Below are 19,268 nucleotides of genomic sequence, written 5' to 3' on the forward strand. Positions count from 1 at the left end.
AATATTGTCAATAATCCCTTACCTTTAGTTGTCTTCATCAGAAAGCACTTCCAGGAATCCCAGGTCCACAACAGATGTATTTTCGGTCGAAAAAGTCCATCCTTTATGTTCCATTAGCTTGCTGATGTTAGTGCGTCCGAAGGGCGTATCCAACTAATCTGCCTTGCGCGCCACAGTGGTTTCGAAATAATATTTTTTTTTCACATTTAGGTTCGTTCAAACATGTCAAACTTTGTATAACATAAATCTTCAGAGCCTGTTTCAACAAGAGAGCCAATAAGATTCGAGGGGGACGATTTCAATGTGTTTCAAAACGTTTCCAAAGGTGGGGGTAGACAGGGCCGCCGACGTCATAATGGTGATGGCCCTCCCGCTGTGACCAATTTCCAACGCGTCTCATTCACTGAGTTTCGACAGTAGAAGGATCAAAACACTTTGTAAAGACTGGCGACATCTTGTGGAAGCAATAGGAAGTGCTCAATAAACGATATCTCACGGTGTGAATTATAGGCGACGACGTGAAGTTGAGTCCACAATTCAGAATTCCACTTCCTGGTTCAATCGGTCTCGGGGTTTTGACTGCCATATGAGTTCTGTTATACTCACAGACACCATTGAAACAGTTTTAGAAACTTTAGGGTGTTTTCTATCCACAGGTATTAATTATATGCATATCCTAGCTTCTGAGTCTGATTAGTAGGCCGTTGAAAATGGGCACGAATTTTTTCCAAAATGCGCTGTGGCGCCCCCTATCCTAGGGTAACGTCAAGAGGTTAATGCAGCTGTTTGGCCAAACCAGATACTGACTGTTACTTTAGATTTTGACCCATGGGACCACACAGCCGTCATACCGTTCAGGAAGGAGACGTGTTCTGTCTCCTAGAGATGCTGACTTGTTGTCGAGGGTGCTGACTTGTTGCACCCTCGACAACTACTGTGATTATTATTATTTGACCATGCTGGTCATTTATGAACATTTGAACATCTTGGCCTGTTCTGTTATAATCTCCACCCGGCACAGCCAGAAGAGGACTGGCCACCTCTCAAAGCCTGGTTCCTCTCTAGTTTTCTTCCTAGGTTTTGGCCTTTCTAGGGAGTTTTTCCTAGCCACCGTGCTTCTACACCTGCATTGCTTGCTGTTTGGGGTTTTAGGCTGGGTTTCTGTACAGCACTTTGAGATATCAGCTGATGTAAGAAGGGCTATATAAAAACATTTGATTTGATTTGATTTAGAGATGAAGGTACTTTGGTGTGAAAAGTGCAAATCAATCCCAGAACAGCAGCAAAGGACCTTGTGAAGATGCTGGAGGAAATGGGTACAAAAGTATCGATATCCACAGTAAAATGACTCCTATATCGACATAACCTGAAAGGCCGCTCAGCAAGGAAGAAGCCACTGCTCCAAAACCGACATAAACAAGCCAGACTACGGTTTGCAACTGCACATGTGGACAAATATCGCACTTTTTGGAGAAATGTCCTCTGGTCTGATGAAACAAAAATATAACTGTTTGGCCATAATGACCATCGTTATGTTTGGAGGATAAAGAGGGAGGCTTGCAAGCCGAAGAACACCATCCCAACCGTGAAGCACAGGGGTGGCAGCATCATGTTGTGGGGGTGCTTTGCTGCAGGAGGGACTGGTGCACTTCACAAAATAGATTGCGTTATGAGGAATTGAAAATCATGTGGATATATTGAAGCAGCATGTCAAGACATCAGTCAGGAAGTTAAAGCTTGGTCGCAAATGGGTCTTTCTAATGGACAATGACCTCAAGCATACTTCCAAAGTTGTGGCAAAATGGCTTAAGGACAACAAAGTCAAGGTATTGGAGTGGCCATCACAAAGCCCTGACCTCAATCCTATAGAAAATGTGTGGGCAGAACTGAAAAAGCATGTGTGAGCAAGGTAGGCCTACAAACCTGACTCAGTTACACCAGCTCAGTCAGGAGGAATGGGCCAAAATTCCCCCAAATTATTGTGGGAAGTGTGTGGAAGGCTACCTGAAACATTTGACCCAAGTTAAACAATTTAAAGGCAATGCTACCAAATACTAATTGAGTGTATGTAAACTTCTGACCAACTGGGAATGTGAGGAAAGAAATACATGTCAGGAATTGTGAAAAACTGAGTTTAAATGTATTTGGCTAAGGTGTATGTAAACTTCTGACTTCAAAGTTTCAGGTCACTTAGAAATGTCCTTGTTTTTGAAAGAAAAACTAATTTTTGCCCATTTAAAATAACATTAAATTGATCAGAAATACAGTGTAGACATTGTTAAAGTAGTAAATGACTATTGTATCTGGAAACGGCTGACTTTTAATGGAATATCTACATAGGCGTACAGAGGCCCATTATCAGCAACCATCACTCCTGTGTTCCAATGGCACGTTGTATCCAAGTTTATCATTTTAAAAGGCTAATTGATCATTAGAAAACCCTTTTGCAATTATGTTAGCACAGCTTAAAACTGTTGTCCTGATTAAAGAAGTAATAAAACTGGCCTTCTTTAGACTAGTTGAGTATCTGGAGCATCACCATTTGTGGGTTAAATTACAGGCTCAAAATGGCCAGAAACAAAGAACTTTCTTCTGAACCTCGTCAGTCTATTCTTGTTCTGAGAAACGATGGCTATTCCATGAAAGAAATTGCCAAGAAACTGAAGATCTCATACAACGCTGTGTACTACTCCCTGGTTAGAGCACAAACTGTCTCTAACCAGAATAGAAAGAGGAGTGGGAGGCCCCGGTGCACAACTGGGAAAGATGACAAGTACATTAGAGTGTCTAGTTTGAGAAACAGATGGCTCACAAGTCCTCAACTGGCAGCTTCATTAAATACATTAACCATGTGTGTTCTCTTGTTTTGTACTATTCTGTAGTTTCAACCCAATGATTCGTCTGACAAACAAAGAACTTGTGTACAGCAGACAGAGGCATGGATCAGAGCTGGCGAGACATTCAGTGACATCAAGAGATATGCTGGACCCTATGTCAGAGAGGTGTTTTTGGGACCACATCGTGTCTATTGTCCTGCTAATAGCCCTTGTGAAAACATGTTTTCAAAAGGCCTCCAGGACTGACAGAGAAGTCCCTTACTTTTCCCCCTGCCACTAGCCTCTTCCATTTATTCCCATAGTAATTTGTTATGGTTTGCATTGAAAATGAGGGCATGAACTGGATCAAGATGCCAGCAGAGTAAGTAGACCTTTATGCAGTAAAATAAAGGTTAAATAAAAAACCTACAACACTTTGAACAGCAAATTACTCAACACTAGTGAGACTCATGTCGCCTACGGTAGGCCTACACTATATCTAGAAGAAGAGAAAAATCTCTTCATGCAGGTCTCCTGATTTAAACCCGATCGAACTTGTTGCAACTAAAATGTAGTTGAAATAAACATCTGCATGTTTGTCTGGCATGGATTGTGACTCCATCTCGTTCCTCGCCCTCTTCAACTCTGCCAATGCCGCATGACTCTCCGCCAATGACGTGACTCTCTGCCAATAATACAATTTAGAGGATTGGAGGATTCTAAATTAATATCTAAGGGGAATTTTTCATTAGGGCAAATCTGGTCTGTGAGAATACCTAAGAAGCTTTTATATAATTATAATGCAAGGTTAATAATAAAACCGCTTTGGAAATAAGGATGCATTATGAAAGGAAAATGACTCACGCAAGAGACGCTGGTATATATTTTTATTCATCACAATTTTCTTCAACCAATTTTGGTCTCTAATACAGAGCCGACAGACAAGTTCCTTACTTTAATTTTTTTTACTGAAATTGCAACCAACTTTCTATGGCTAGTTTAAAAAAAATAACAATATTTTGGAGATAACCGAAAGTGAGCAATTGTAATCTGAATAAAGGGAAAAGGGCCATTCTTGAACATAGGGTGAGACAATCTTACAAATTTTTAAATAAAGCCAGTTGGTTATTTCGAATGATTTTTTTCTGTTTTTAGAGGGAGAGAAACCAAAATACCACCATGCCTATTTTTGGGAAAATCGTCAGTCCACATGTCAAGTGTAATTCCCCCATTGTATTGACCCAAGTTCTCTCTTAACTCCAGGACCACCGTCAGTTTTTGTTGTTGTTGCCTAGTGCAGGACTCTATTGCCAGAGGAGAGACTCTCAGACTGAAAAGAACGCGGTAGTTTAGACTACCGCGTTCTAACTCCCCCTTGTGATAGTGTGGTGCAATTACAGAATGCCACCATCTACCACAAACGGTCGGAGCATAAGCTCATAACTTTTAAAGGAAGAACCACTGTATATACACACAAATATATATTCAGTCATATTCTAGTAACGCTTAGAGATGATCTAGTGTCAAATGCTGTTGAAGTAATATGGCTACAGGTTCACCTGCCTCACCTAAAGCCCATTCTTGTGGGAAGCTGCTATAGACCACCTAGTGCTAACAGTCAGTATCTGGATAATAGGTGTAAAATGCTTGATAATGCATGTGATATCAACAGAGAGGTATACTTTCTGGGTGACCTAAATATTGACTGGCTTTCAACAAGCTGCCCACCCAAGAAAAAGCTTTGAACTGTAACCAGTGCCTGCTACCTGTCAACCTACTAGGGTACTTACAAACAGCACAGGAATGATATCATCCACATGTATTGATCACATCTTTACTAATGCTGCAGAAATCTGCTCTAAAGCAGTATCCACACCCATCGGATGTAGTGATCATAATATAGTAGCTATATCTAGGAAAACCAAAGTTCCAAAAGCTGGGCCAAAAATAGTGTATAAGATATCATACTAAAGGTTCTGTAGTGATTCCTATGTTCAAGGTTTAAAGAATATTTACTGGTCTGTTGTGTATGAAGAGGACAAAACGCCACCCTTGACACTTCTTCCATTGACTAATAAGCATGCACCCATTAACAAAATTATTGTAAAAACTGCTAAATCCCTGTGGATAGATGAAGAATAAAAAAAAGGGTATGGTTGATAGGGGCTGCACAGCCGATTTGGCATACGTACTATAAATTGAGAAATCATGTGACTAAACTGGACCAAAAAAAAGTGTACTATTAAAACAAAGATAAATTATATAAAGAATGATAGTAAAAACTTTGGAGCACCTTAAATGAAATTTGGGGGAAAAAGCAAACTAAGCTCCAACCATTGAGGCTGATCATCACAAAACCCTGTAAAATTTCTAACTACTTTAATGACTTTTTCATTGGCAAGATTAGCAAATTTAGGCATGACATGCCAACAAACTCTCACATCTATGCATAGCTGACCAAATTATGAAAGAAAAGCATTGTTATTCAAATTATCAAAGCTTGATGATTAGTTGATTATTTGTGTAGTGCTAGGGCAAAAACAAATGTGCATCCCTTAGGGTCACGAGGACACAGTTTGGGAAACACTACTGTAGGCTTAGATTGAAGCGATGGCAAATATGAGTGCTGCTCAGAATTAAGATTCAAAGATGTCTGCAGAAACAATGGGTTGTCAGCGATGACATGGCACCTTGAGTTTGAAATAATCTATTTTGTTTTTTGAACTACAGTAAGTGAAGTCGATTTACACCCGGTAATGGAATTACATCATGCGTCCCTGATCTGTACTACACAGAAATGCATAATTATGGATATGAATGTCAGTCTCTTCATGTTTCACAAGTTTGGACATCAATGCGCAGCAGAGCACAGTACAATACAGCACAGCAAAGGAGGGTACAGTACAGTAGGGTACAGTAGAATTCAGTACAGTAGAGCAGCGGTCCCCAACCTCCGGGCCGCGGACCGGTACCGGTCCGTGGGTCATTTGGTACTGGGCCGCAGAGAAAGAATAAATAACTTACATTATTTCCGTTTTATTTATTATCTGAGTCTGAACAATGTTTTATTTAAAAAAATGACCGGATTCCCTCTGTTACATCCGTCTATGACTCACTCTTGACGCTTGTCTCGGTCACGTGATACGTTGGATTTGTGGGGACTGCGTGTGAACAGAGGTATATTTGACATGTTTCAAACAGTCGCGGGGATTTTGGAAGAGACTGAGCCCGAGCCTTCATTGTCCCAGCTGGTGCACGATCACCTGTCTTTGCTTTTAAAAGAGTTTGAGCGCTACTTCCCAACCACAAAAGACCCACGAACTGCCAAGGAATGGATCCGCGACCCATTTGTCAACAAACCAGGTGAATCCAGCATGTCTATGCAAGAAGATCAACTGCTGGAGATCGCAAATGATGGCGGCCTTAAAAGTATGTATGTTCGAGACAACAACTCTGCCGGGGTTCTGGATTAAAGTCACGGCAGAATACCCTGAGATCGCCACAACAGCACTGAAAACCCTGTTGCCATTTCCGACATCCTATTTGTGTGAAGTGGGATTTTCTGCAGTGACAGCAACCAAAACAAAATTACGGAGTAGAGTGGACATAAGCAACACACTTCGGGTGTCATTGTCTCCCATTACCCCTAGATGGGACCGTCTCGTTGCAGAGAAACAAGCTCAGGGCTCCCACTGATTTAGCATTATGGTGAGTTGTATTTTTCATGCACTTTATATTTGTTTTTGTGTTGTATCTTATTTTTAAGGCATGTTTAAACGTTACCATAGCGACCAGAGAGTGTTAGGGGGCAGAGAGGATGTTACTCATGTTATGTTGTTGGTGTGATGTTACGAGGACGCTGCTAATAAAGTTGCATACGAGTACACAGTGGATTCACGTTTATTATTATATTTAAAAAATACCCGTTTTTATGCCGGTCGTATCATTTTAATTTGTGTATTTATCCGCCACACCTTAAAGGCCGGTCCGTGAAAATATTTTCTGACATTAAACCGGTCCGTGGCCCAAAAAAGGTTGGGGACCGCTGCAGTAGAGTATAGTTCAGTACAGTACAACAAACTGTACTCTGCTCTACTCACTGTACAGTACAATCTACTGTGCTCTACTCACTGTACTAACTTGTGAAACATACGTCTATGATAACAGCTAGTTTTCAGGTTCCATATCCCTCCCATTAGGCTCGTCCAATTAGGCCCCTCACTCAGACCAGTTCCAGACAGTCCTAGGCAAAATTCTTGCTTGAGAAATTGATCTTTGCTAAGAAGGTATTTTTGTTTTCAATTAAAATGGTCAAAAAGGGTGGACTGACCAAATATCAACTACTTTTCAACATCCATGGACATACGATGTTGATCGGTGCTCAGTGGGAGAGGATTCTGGTTACAGTAAATGGAGAGGGGGCTCATGGGTTAGTGGCAATAAGTGCTGGAGCTCCAGTGGTAAGAGTGTGGTTAGAGAGTTAGACTAGTAACCGAAAGGTTGCAAGATCGAATCCCCGAGCTGACAAGGTAAAAATCTATTGTTCTGCCCCTGAACAAGGCAGTTAACCCATTGTTCCTAGGCCGTCATTGAAAATAAGAATTTGTTCTTAACTGACTTACCTAGTTAGATAAAGGTAAATAAAAAAAATAAAAAACTTGAGATAGATGGATGGGTTGTCCAAACTGACATTTAACACTCCAGACGACAGAAAGAAAACAGTTATGAGTTGACCATAACAGTATGCCAGTGGAAGGGAGGACAGAGGCAGTGTGGTTTGTGACTATTATGACTTCACAGCGTAGCAAATTGAGTTGTAGTAATTATATTAATGATTCTTTTGTAATTTCGTTACTAATTTGGTAACGGAATTATGGTTGGGCGGTATGCAGATCTTCATATCGTCATACTGTCAACCTGGGATTTATGATACTATCGGCTTAGTTCACAAGGGTGCGCCAAAAAAATGCAAAAAAGACAATTGGGAGTCTACCAGAATGCTAACGAAATTAGCACAATTAATAGCGAATTTCCATGGAGACTGCTTGTTAAATATGCTAATGAGCGAGACGAAAATAAATGAATTGCAAAGACAGGCAATCCAGCTCATAAAGTTATACATATATAGGTAGGAGCTAGCGAATTTCATTTTTGGTGATTTAAAAGTGAATGTGAACAAGAGACATTGTGCAAATTAACTACAGTATTTCTGATACCTTTAGGACTTTTTCTGGTAGATGTTTTCTAAGACCACTTTTCCATCTGTTTATCTAGAAAACAAAGCCTTTAATTATACTTAATTTTTAAGATGGAATATGGTTGAAAAATGTATCTATGCCTTCATTTCCCAAAAATAGACTCTTAGCTTTCATTTGACACCCAATTTGATATGGTCCCCAAAATGTCATATGTTGGTGCTCAAGGTTCCTTCTCGATGGAAATGCCCGGAAGCAAAAGTAATTCCATTACCTTTTACTGAATTAAACAGCTGACCAATCACCCTGCTACCGACCCTTAGTAAACTTTAAAAAAAATAGTATTTGTCTTTGACCACATACAATGCTTTTTCATAGTAAACAAATGAACAACTGACTTTCAGCACTTTCACACTTACACAAATGACTGATGATTGCCTGAAAGAAATTGATAATGAGAAGAATGTGGAAGCTGTTTTATTAGACTTCATTGCAGCTTTTGACATTATCAATCATAGTCTGCTGCTGGAAAAACATGTGTTATGGCTTTACATCCTCTACAATGTCGTGGATCAAGAGTTACCTATAACAGAAGAGCAGGTGTTGTTTAATGGATTCCTCTCTAATATAAACCAGGTAGTGTCTGGCATACTTCAAGGCAGCCGTGGTGGCCCCTTACTTTTCTCTATTTTTACAAAGGTATGTGGACACCCCTTCAAATTAGTGGATTTGGCTATTTCAGCCACACCCATTGCTGACAGGTGTATAAAATCGAGCACACAGCCATGCAATCTACATAGAGCTCAGTGACGTTCAACATGGCACTGTCATAGGATGCCACCCTTCCAACAAGTCAGTTTGTCAAATTTCTGCCCTGCTAGAGCTGCCCCGGTCAACTGTAAGAGATGTTATTGTGAAGAGGAAACGTCTAGGAGCAACAACATCTCAGCTGCGAATTGGTAGGCCACACAAGCTCACAGAACGGCACCGCTGAGTGCTGAAGCGCGTAGCATGTAAAAATTGTCTGTCCTTGGTTCCAACACTCACTATCGAGTTCCAAACTGCCTCTGGAAACAACGTCTGCACAATAACTTTTCGTCTGCAGCTTCATGAATACCCAATTCCTTGGCCGAGTACCTGCACACAAGCTTAAGATCACCGTGCGCAATGCCAATCGTGGGCTGGAGTGGTGTAAAGCTCGCCACCATTGGACTCTGGAGCAGTGGAAACGCGTTCTCTGGATTGATTAATCACGCTTCTCCATCTGGCAGTATGACGGACAAATCTGGGTTCGGCGGATGCCAGGAGAACGCTACCTGCCCCAATGCATAGTGCCAACTGTAAATTTAGGTGGAGGAGGAATAATGGTCTGGGGCTGTTTTTCAATATCAGTGCCCAACCTCAATAATTCTCATAGCTGAATGAAAGCAAGTCCCCACAGCAATGTTCCAACATCTAGTGGAAAGCCTTCCCAGAAGAGTGAAGGCTGTTGTAGCAGAAAAAGGGGGAGCAACTCCATATTCATGCCCACGATTTTGGAATGAGATGTTTGACAAGCAGGTGTCCACATAGTTTTGGATATACACTACATGACCAAAAGTAAAATAATTGTATTTGGGACAAAACATTCACTAAACCTAGGGCTGACACCAGTCTGATTTGCACCTGTCTCAGTGGACTAATCCATTGAGGAGGCCGTGGGGATGCCATGGTCCTAAAAGAAGGGGAGTGTGGCTAAGATGCACAAAGAAAGCCTTCCGGAGAGAGACAATCTGGCCGGCGTGCAAATGTAGGCCTATAAATGTGCCCATTTGGGAATGTCTGATAGTATTTCACCCTGACTAATGAGCTATGGAACTTCTCAAAATATTTTTTCTTTACCTCCAAACAGCAAGTAAACAAAGTCTGTTTTTAGAATCCATTGAGAATGACAATAGTTCCTCAATGTATTTGAAAAATATGTTCAGCTCTCTCACTTTCGATTACCCCTCTGCATGAAAGGGAAAAATGTAATGCCCTGATCCAATGAAAACATCATAAAATACCTGATAACGTCTTATCCCTTGCAAAATAGCCTACAGCTGTGTCTGTCCCAAGCTCACTGGCGTGGGAAATTCTGAGGGCCCAGAACATTTCATACAACATGGCAAGTTTGCTAGCGCGGTCGGGCCGGACACAGTTGATAGTTGATACAATGTTTCAAGTTCGTTGCAGACAGGCCATGCATAGCCAATGTGATTTATAGGCTATGTATTCTTATCAGGATATTTTCTACCTGCAGGCTGCAATGTTTATATTTGTTGGCTTTATGTAGGATATTTTTACATAGTTGGCAATGGCAATAGATTTGTATCATTTTCATGTAGATTTGGATAGAATTTAGATTAACCACATGATAATGATTTTGAAATACAAAGACTATTATAAATTAAACTTTTGCATGAATATGCATATGAAAATCACAACTTGTACGCAGATCGGTTGAAATGGTAAGATGATTTGGCACTCCAAATGGAAAAGGTTGCCAACCCCTGGTGCAGTCTATTACTGCACAGTAACGTCAGAATCTGCGAATGCCAGCCGGGAATAGTTTTTTTTCTTCTGGTTAGGCCATCTTGATCTCTGGCTCCCTCGTGTAATTTGTATGTTTTAATTATTTAATCAAACAGCATGATTAAAGCATCAGACAATCTCAGTACATATAATTTATTTATTAAAACACATAGGGTGTGGCTAGATGGAAAAATACATTGTTGAAAATTTTGACCAATTGATTGGTCCAAAGAAAAAGACGACTCTCAGTCTACAAAGATGTTTTGTAGTCAGGGACAGCCCTACCTAAACCTTAACTAAATATTGTACTGGATAATGTGGCAATTGAGCAAGTTGAGGAGTCTAAACTGCTTGGTGTAACCCTACATTGTAAACTGACATGGTCAAAACATATTGGGAGGAGGTCTGTCCGTGATAAAGCGCTGCTCTGATTTCTTGACATCACAATCAACAAAACATGTCCTACAGGCCCTAATTTTATCAGACCTGGACTACTGCCCAGTCATATGGTCAAGTGCCACAAAGAATGGCAAACAGTTGGCCCAGAACAGAGCAGCACGGCTGCCCCTTAAATGTACACAAAGAGCTAAAATCAATGACATGCATGTACATCTCTCCTGGCTCAAAGTAGAGGAGAGATTGACTGCATTACTACTTGTCTTTGTGAGAAGTATTGACGTGTTGAAAGCACCGAACTGTCTGTTTAAACACCTAACACACAGTTCAGACACCCATACATAACCCACAAGACCATAACAGACTATGGGAAACACACACAACACCTCATGGCACAATGTGGACTGTGACACACACACAGTAATATTGGTGTATTGTAAACATTATATTGTACATTTGTACTAATAGCGTAATAACGTAATACATGTATTGTATAATGAATTGTTTTTTTTATGATGTAGGCCTAATTGTTTTAATCCTGTTTGGACCCCAGGAAGAGTAGCTGCCGCCTTCGCAGCAGCTAATGGGAATCCTAATAAATGCAAATACATTATATTCTGTAGAAGGTTAAATATGAGACATGATAAACATGTCCCTCATCCAGACATCCACAGTCATATGATCGGTATGCGGCTGATTGCACGTGTAAGCTTCTGCAGTTTTAAATAGCGGCTGTCCGGAAGCGAAGGCGAGTTGTAGACGTGCACACTCGCGTTAAATTAAACCTGTGCCGAGGATGAGTAGATCCATGCCAAGGATTTCATCCATGCTCAAGTATAGCATAGTGGCAATGTGTAAACCGCAAACAAAAACATGGACAGACTGTAAACAATGCGAGGGATGCAGAAAAAAAGTCTGCAATAGCCTACAATAGGCTATTTATTGGTAATTCAAAAACAAGCAGGAAATATCACTATTTCACTAGTGGCCTAAAACATATGTATTTGCCTTAGGCATGTTTGTTTTGTCACATTGTTAGGCTATAAAAGGCTACTGTGATGCCTGATTGACAGACCTATCAGTCTTTGTGCAATGAGATCCATTATTCAGATTGCATTTTGATAGGGCTGCATCATGTCACATAAAAACAAGTTATTCCCCGTATTATTCTGTCTAAATCTATGCAAAACATTAACTTATGTTGTTATGAAACGCATGCGTATTTCATAGCAATGGACTAGAATTGAAAGCTGAAAGAAAACGACACAGAAGAAAATTAAACAGTGGGTCTAAGATTCGAAGACGTGTTAAAGACGCGATGACATGTTAAAATGCAACTTACCTTGACTGCGAAGAAAGAAAGTTATCATGCTACACAGCACCACAGAGACCTGCATCTTTGATCGCTTTCTCGGTCTGTCTTTTTCTCTCTTATTTGCTGCAAATATTTCGTTATTATCGCAATATCAAAGAATAACCTTCAAATCAACAAAGACTGGACTCATAACTATATCCATAGCATGGCTGTATGTTGGTCTTTAGTCCCATCTGATCCGACGAGCCAAAGTTAAAGTTTTGTTCTGTGACCAGGCACATACGGTCTTCAACATGTTGTGCTGTGCTCTAGATCCGATGCTGGAGTGACCAAAAAGAGCATTGGACGGTACCAAACGCTACAAGGGGGAGGTTCAGCTAGAACGCGCAACGTTTCGACAGGAAAAACGGACAAGCGAGTGCATTTTACTTTGATATAAGATACATTTTCACTTCAGCAACAGTATTTCGGTGTGTGAGTCCTCCTAAATGCAACTTTGTTCCCTAAGCGAACACTATATTGTTGCAAATCAACCCAGTGATTTGGAGTTTGCATTGCCCTTGGTTTCTCCTCGTTGTGTCATTTCTAAAGTTACAATGTATTTTTAAAGGTTGGTGGTCAGCAAATCAAAGGGTCCTTTCTAATACCTAGAAAGGATCTGGACGCATGAGTAGCCTAACTATGAGCACCTTTTGCAGTGCATGTTTCTCTCGGTTGAAAATGCAGACTAAAACTTGAGGCTATGGGAAATCTGGTCACCTTCCATTTCGATGTTGCCAAAAGGATTGCAACCTCAAAATGGTCAGGAACCGGTAGGCTCTAGGAAGTTTGGAAGTCATATGCAGCATGTTGCAATACCACACACACAATGTTTAGCGTGGATGGACATTTAGCAGTTCAGCCCGGAAGGCAAAAGCTGCATGCGTAGGGTATAAACTGAACTCCATGGTGAAGAATGTTTATGATTAACTCTATTGAGTTGAGCAGTGACGAGGGTTTGTGGAATTCATATGGAGCCAGATAGCTGCCAAAAGATTGAGCATACGTATCAGGTATCATTAGGATCGTAAGAAGTAAATTGTTATGATTATAAGAAAAGCCATGCGTGAAACATGAAACGTAACCGTTAAATTAGATCTTTAAACTATTACGATTATTCAATTCTTACATCTCCCTTTACCCAGTTACAGATCTTTTTTATATTTATTTATCCTTTATTTAACAAAGCAAGTCAGTTAACTCTCTGGGCCGTGGGCGACGCCCCCCGCGCCGGCCGTGGCGCGTTATTCAAATACCTTAGAAATGCTATTACTTCAATTTCTCAAACATATGACTATTTTACACCATTTTAAAGACAAGACTCTCGTTAATCTAACCACACTGTCCGATTTCAAAAAGGCTTTACAACAAAAGCAAAACATTAGATTATGTCAGCAGAGTACCCAGCCAGAAATAATCAGACACCCATTTTTCAAGCTAGCATATAATGTCACATAAACCCAAAATGCAGCTAAATGCAGCACTAACCTTTGATGATCTTCATCAGATGACACCCCTAGGACATTATGTTATACAATACATGCATGTTTTGTTCAATCAAGTTCATATTTATAACAAAAACCAGCTTTTTACATTAGCATATGACGTTCAGAACTAGCATACCCCCCGCAAACTTCCTACCCCCTACCCCCAACAGGTTAAGAACAAATTCTTATTTAACCTGTTGGGGGTAGGGGGCAGTATTTGCACGGCCGGATAAAAAACGTACCCGATTTAATCTGGTTATTACTACTGCCCAGAAACTAGAATATGCATATAATTATTGGCTTTGGATAGAAAACACCCTAAAGTTTCTAAAACTGTTTGAATGGTGTCTGTGAGTATAACAGAACTCATATGGCAGGCAAAAACCTGAGAAGATTCCTTACAGGAAGTGACCTGTCTGACAAGTTCTTGTTCTTCTTGGCTCTGTTTATTGAAAACTGAGGATCTTTGCTGTAACGTGACACTTCCTACAGCTCCCATAGGCTCTCAGAAGGCGGGAAAAAGCTGAATGATGTAATTCCAGCCACTGGCTGAAAAACATTAGCGCTTTTGGTAAGTGCTCTATCAGAGGACAATGGGACGGAGGCGCATGCACGAGTCGACCCCATGTTTTTATTTTCTCTCTCTTTGAACCTAAACACGCTTTCCTGGTCGGAATATTATCGCTTTTTTATGAGAAAAATGGCATAAAAATGTATTTTAAACAGCGGTTGACATGCTTCGAAATACGGTAATGGAATATTTAGACATTTTTTGTCACGAAATGCGTCGTGCGCGTCACCCTTCTTTACCATTCGGATAGTGTCTTGAACGCACGAACAAAACAGAGGATATTTGAACATAACTATGGATTATTTTGAACCAAACCAACATTTGTTATTGAAGTAGAAGTCCTGGGAGTGCATTCTGACGAAGAACAGCAAAGGTAATAACATTTTTCTTATAGTAAATCTGACTTTGGTCAGGGCAAAACTTGGTGGGTGTCTAAATAGCTAGCCCTGTGATGCCGGGCTATCTACTTAGAATATTGCAAAATGTGCTTTCACCGAAAAGCTATTTTAAAATCGCACATAGCGAGTGCATAGAGGAGTTCTGTATCTATAATTCTTTAAATAATTGTTATGTTTTTTGTGATCGTTTATCGTGAGTAATTTAGTAAATTCACCGGAAGTTTGCGGGGGGTATGCTAATTCTGAACGTCACATGCTAATGTAAAAAGCTGTTTTTTTTTTATATAAATATGAACTTGATTGAACAAAACATGCATGTATTGTATAACATAATGTCCTAGGGTTGTCATCTGATGAAGATTATCAAAGGTTAGTGCTGCATTTAGCTGTGGTTTGGGTTTATGTGACATTATATGCTAGCTTGAAAAATGGGTGTCTGATTATTTCTGGCTGGGTACTCTGCTGACATAATCTAATGTTTTGCTTTCGTTGTAAAGCCTTTTTGAAATCAGACAGTGTGGATAGATTAACGAGAGTCTTGTCTTTAGCCTGTTAGGGCTAGGGGCAGTATTGACACGGCTGGATAAAAAACATACCCGATTTAATCTGGTTACCACTCCTACCCAGTAACTAGAATATGCATATACTTATTACATATGGATAGAAAACACCCTAAAGTTTCTAAAACTGTTTGAATGGTGTCTGTGAGTATAACAGAACTCAAATGGCAGGTCAAAACCTGAGAGATTCCTTTACAGGAAGTGGCCTGTCTGACCATTTCTGGAACTTCTTTGCCATCTCTATCTTTTACTAAGGATCTCTGCTCTAACGTGACACTTCCTACGTCGTCCATAGGCGCTCAGAGCCCGGGAAAAACCTGAATGTCGTCATCCCAGCCCCAGGCTGAAACACATTATCGCCTTTCTCAAGTGGCCGATCAAGGGACTCTGGGCTTAGGCGCGTGACCTGACCGCCCCCGTCTTTGTGATTTTTTTCCTCTGTTTGCCGAAAAGGAGATTCCCGGTCGGAATATTATCGCTTTTCTACGAGAAAAATGGCATAAAAATTGATTTTAAACAGCGGTTGACATGCTTCGAAGTACGGTAATGGAATATTTAGAATTTTTTTGTCACGAATTGCGCCATGCGCGCGACACTTCTTTACCATTTCGGATAGTGTCTGGAACGCACGAACAAAACGCCGCTATTCGGATATAACGATGGATTATTTTGGACCAAACCAACATTTGTTATTGAAGTAGCAGTCCTGGGAGTGCATTCTGACGAAGACAACAAAAGGTAATCAAACTTTTATAATAGTAAATATGATTATGGTGAGTGCTAAACTTGCCGGGTGTCTAAATAGCTAGCCCGTGATGCCTGGGCTATGTACTTAGAATATTGCAAAATGTGCTTTCACCAAAAAGCTATTTTAAAATCGGACATATCGAGTGCATAGAGGAGGTCTGTATCTATAATTCTTAAAATAATTGTTATGCTTTTTGTGAACGTTTATCGTGAGTAATTTAGTAAAATGTTAGCGAATTCCCCGGAAGTTTGCGGGGGGTATGCTAGTTCTGAACGTCACATGCTAATGTAAAAAGCTGGTTTTTGATATAAATATGAACTTGATTGAACAAAACATGCATGTATTGTATAACATAATGTCCTAGGGTTGTCATCTGATGAAGATCATCAAAGGTTAGTGCTGCATTTAGCTGTCTTCTGGGTTTTTGTGACATTATATGCTAGCTTGAAAAATGGGTGTCTGATTATTTCTGGCTTGGTACTCTGCTGACATAATCTAATGTTTTGCTTTCGTTGTAAAGCCTTTTAGAAATCGGACAGTGTGGTTAGATTAACGAGAGTCTTGTCTTTAAATAGCTGTAAAATAGTCATATGTTTGAGAAATTGAAGTAATAGGATTTTTAAGGTTTTGTGAAATCGCGCCACAGGCTTCAAGTGGCTGTTACGTAGGTGGGACGAATTCGTCCCGCCTAGCCCAGAGAGGTTAAAATGGTGTAAAATAGTCATATGTTTGAGAAATTGAAGTAATAGCATTTCTAAGGAATTTGAATAACGCGCCACGGGATTCAACTGGCTGTTGAGTAGGTGGGACGATTTCGTCCCGCCGACCGTAGAGAGGTTAAAATGACGGCCTACCCTGGCCAAACCCTCCCCTAACGCGTACAATTGTGCGCTGCCCTATTGGACTCCCGATCTCAGCCAGTTGTAATACAGCCCGGGATCGAACCCAGGTCTGTAGTGATGCAATGCAGTACCTTAGACAGCGGCGCATCTCGGTCCCCGAACTACAGAGGCTGTGAAAGTTTTCACCCCCTTGGCATTTTTCCTATTTTGTTACCTTACAACCTAGAATTAAAATAGATTTTTGGGAGGTTTGTATCATTTCATTTACACAACATGCCTACCACTTTGAAGACGCTATTTCTTTTGTGATACAAGCAAGAAATAAGACAAAAAAACTGAAATCTTGAGCGTGCATAACTATTCACCCCCCCAAAGTCAATACTTTGAAGAGTCACCTTTTTCAGCAATTACAGCTGCAAGTGTCTTGGGGTATGTCTCTATAAGCTTGGCACATCTAGCCACTGGGATTTATGCCCATTATTCAAGGCATAACTGCTCCTGCTCCTTCAAGTTGGATGGATTCCGCTGGTGTACAGCAATCTTTAAGCTCATACCACAGATGATCAATTGGATTGAGGTCTGGGCTATGACTATGATCATTGTCCTACTGGAAGGTGAACCTCCGTCACCGTCTCAAATCTCTGGAAGACTGAAACAGGTTTCCCTCAAGAATTTCCCTGTATATAGCACCATCCATCATTCCTTCAATTCTGACCAGTTTCCCAGTCCCTGCCGATTAAAAACATCCCCACAGCATGATGCTGTCACCACCATGCTTCACTGTGGGGATGGTTATCTTGGGGTGAAGTGAGGTGTTGGGTTTGCGCCTGACATAGCGTTTATCTTGATGGCCAAAAAGCTCAAATTTAGTCTCATCTGACCAGAGTACCTTCTTCCATATGTTTGAGGAGTCTCCCACATGCCTCTTGGCGAACACTTTAAGCAATGGCTTTTTTCGGGCCACTCTTCTGTAAAGCCCAGCTCTGTGGAGTGAACGGCTTAAAGTGGTCCTATGGACAGATACTCCAATCTCCGCTGTGGAGCTTTGCAGCTCCTTCAGGGTTATTTTTGGTCTCTTTGTTGCCTCTCTGATTGATGCCCTCCTTGCATGGTCTGTGAGTTTTGGTGGGCGTCCCTCTCTTGGCAGGTTTGTTGTGGTGCCATATTCTTTCATTTTTTTAATAATGGATTTAATGGTACTCCGTGGGATGTTCAAAGTTTTGGATATTTTTTTATAAGCAAACCCTGATCTGTACTTCTCTATAACTTTGTCCCTGACCTGTTTGGAAAGCTCCTTGGTCTTCATGGCTGCATGCCTCTAGAAGGGCATCTTCTGAGGGATGCTTTACAGAAGGTGCGGGGTGCTGCATGAAGTTCACTAGCTCTTCAACTTCAACAGTGTAGTGATGGAGGGAATAGCCTATACAGAGACTACCTAAGACCACTGCAACAGAGTTATTGTAAAGTGTGGGAATAAGCTTATGCCAGATTTAGCCTACATTTAACCCTTGTTCATTTCAAAGTCCATATGTTCATGGCCCAATTCATATAAATCTAATTATTTTAAATTCAGATTAACCCCTCCTACAGAATATGCTTTGGCTAGATTTTGACTGATAAAATGAATTTCAAAATATTGCATAAAAAAATATTTTGAGTGGCAAAGACTCCAGTGGTAATACATAATTCTATGTTTCATTATTGCTGGTATATACACAACTGGTTATGATTGCAGACAGAGCACAGAGAATGGGATGGTGCAATATTGAATTAGTCATATTTTGATAAGGTGCATGCATGGGGATGTCCACGTCACCAAGAGATATGCCCAGGCTGTAGAGATGCACCTAACGGACTGAAACTTCACTGTCGTAGGCATAATACAGCTAGTGCTATCTAGACTTGCGCTGGCAAACAAATCCATTACATTAGCAACCTAAATGTGAAGTAACAGAGAATGAAGGCTTTTAATTTGAAAAAGGGCAGTAAACCTCTTTTCGGTTTCCCTGACTTTTGTTTTTTTATACTGTGTTATGCTTGTTTGTGTAGCACTCTGTCATGACATTGCCCTGTTGGTGAGGTTTATGACCCCCATAAATACCTTTCCCCCTTTCCTCTCTCTACTCTACAGATTTGACTCTTGGAAAGCCCTTTGTTAACATAGAGAGTCTGGTAACATCAAAAGGGTGGGGAACGGAACCATATTTCGGTAATCCAACCAGTTGAAAATATCCATTGATACTTAAAGAATATGATGTCAGATCATTTGTCGTCTGAGACATTACTAATGATAGGATGACATAAACTGTATCTTGGAAAGTCTACATATTCCAGTTATCAGATTCACA

At 40.6% G+C, this 19,268-nt stretch overlaps 1 protein-coding gene across 1 annotated transcript in view; it reads right to left on the bottom strand.

The window, feature by feature from the left end:
• Nucleotides 1–12,603, bottom strand: part of LOC106561901 (low-density lipoprotein receptor-related protein 4-like) — a 278,722-nt gene extending 266,119 nt beyond the window's left edge. Inside the window, 1 exon segment of the mRNA XM_014126232.3 lies at nucleotides 12,303–12,603. Within this exon segment, the coding sequence (XP_013981707.2) occupies nucleotides 12,303–12,357 (55 nt within the window). The 5' untranslated portion in view covers nucleotides 12,358–12,603.
• Between the last annotated feature and the right edge of the window lie 6,665 nt (nucleotides 12,604–19,268).

Source organism: Salmo salar, chromosome 11, assembly GCF_965601325.2.
Source record: "Salmo salar chromosome 11, fSalSal1, whole genome shotgun sequence".
Lineage (NCBI taxonomy): Eukaryota > Metazoa > Chordata > Actinopteri > Salmoniformes > Salmonidae > Salmo > Salmo salar.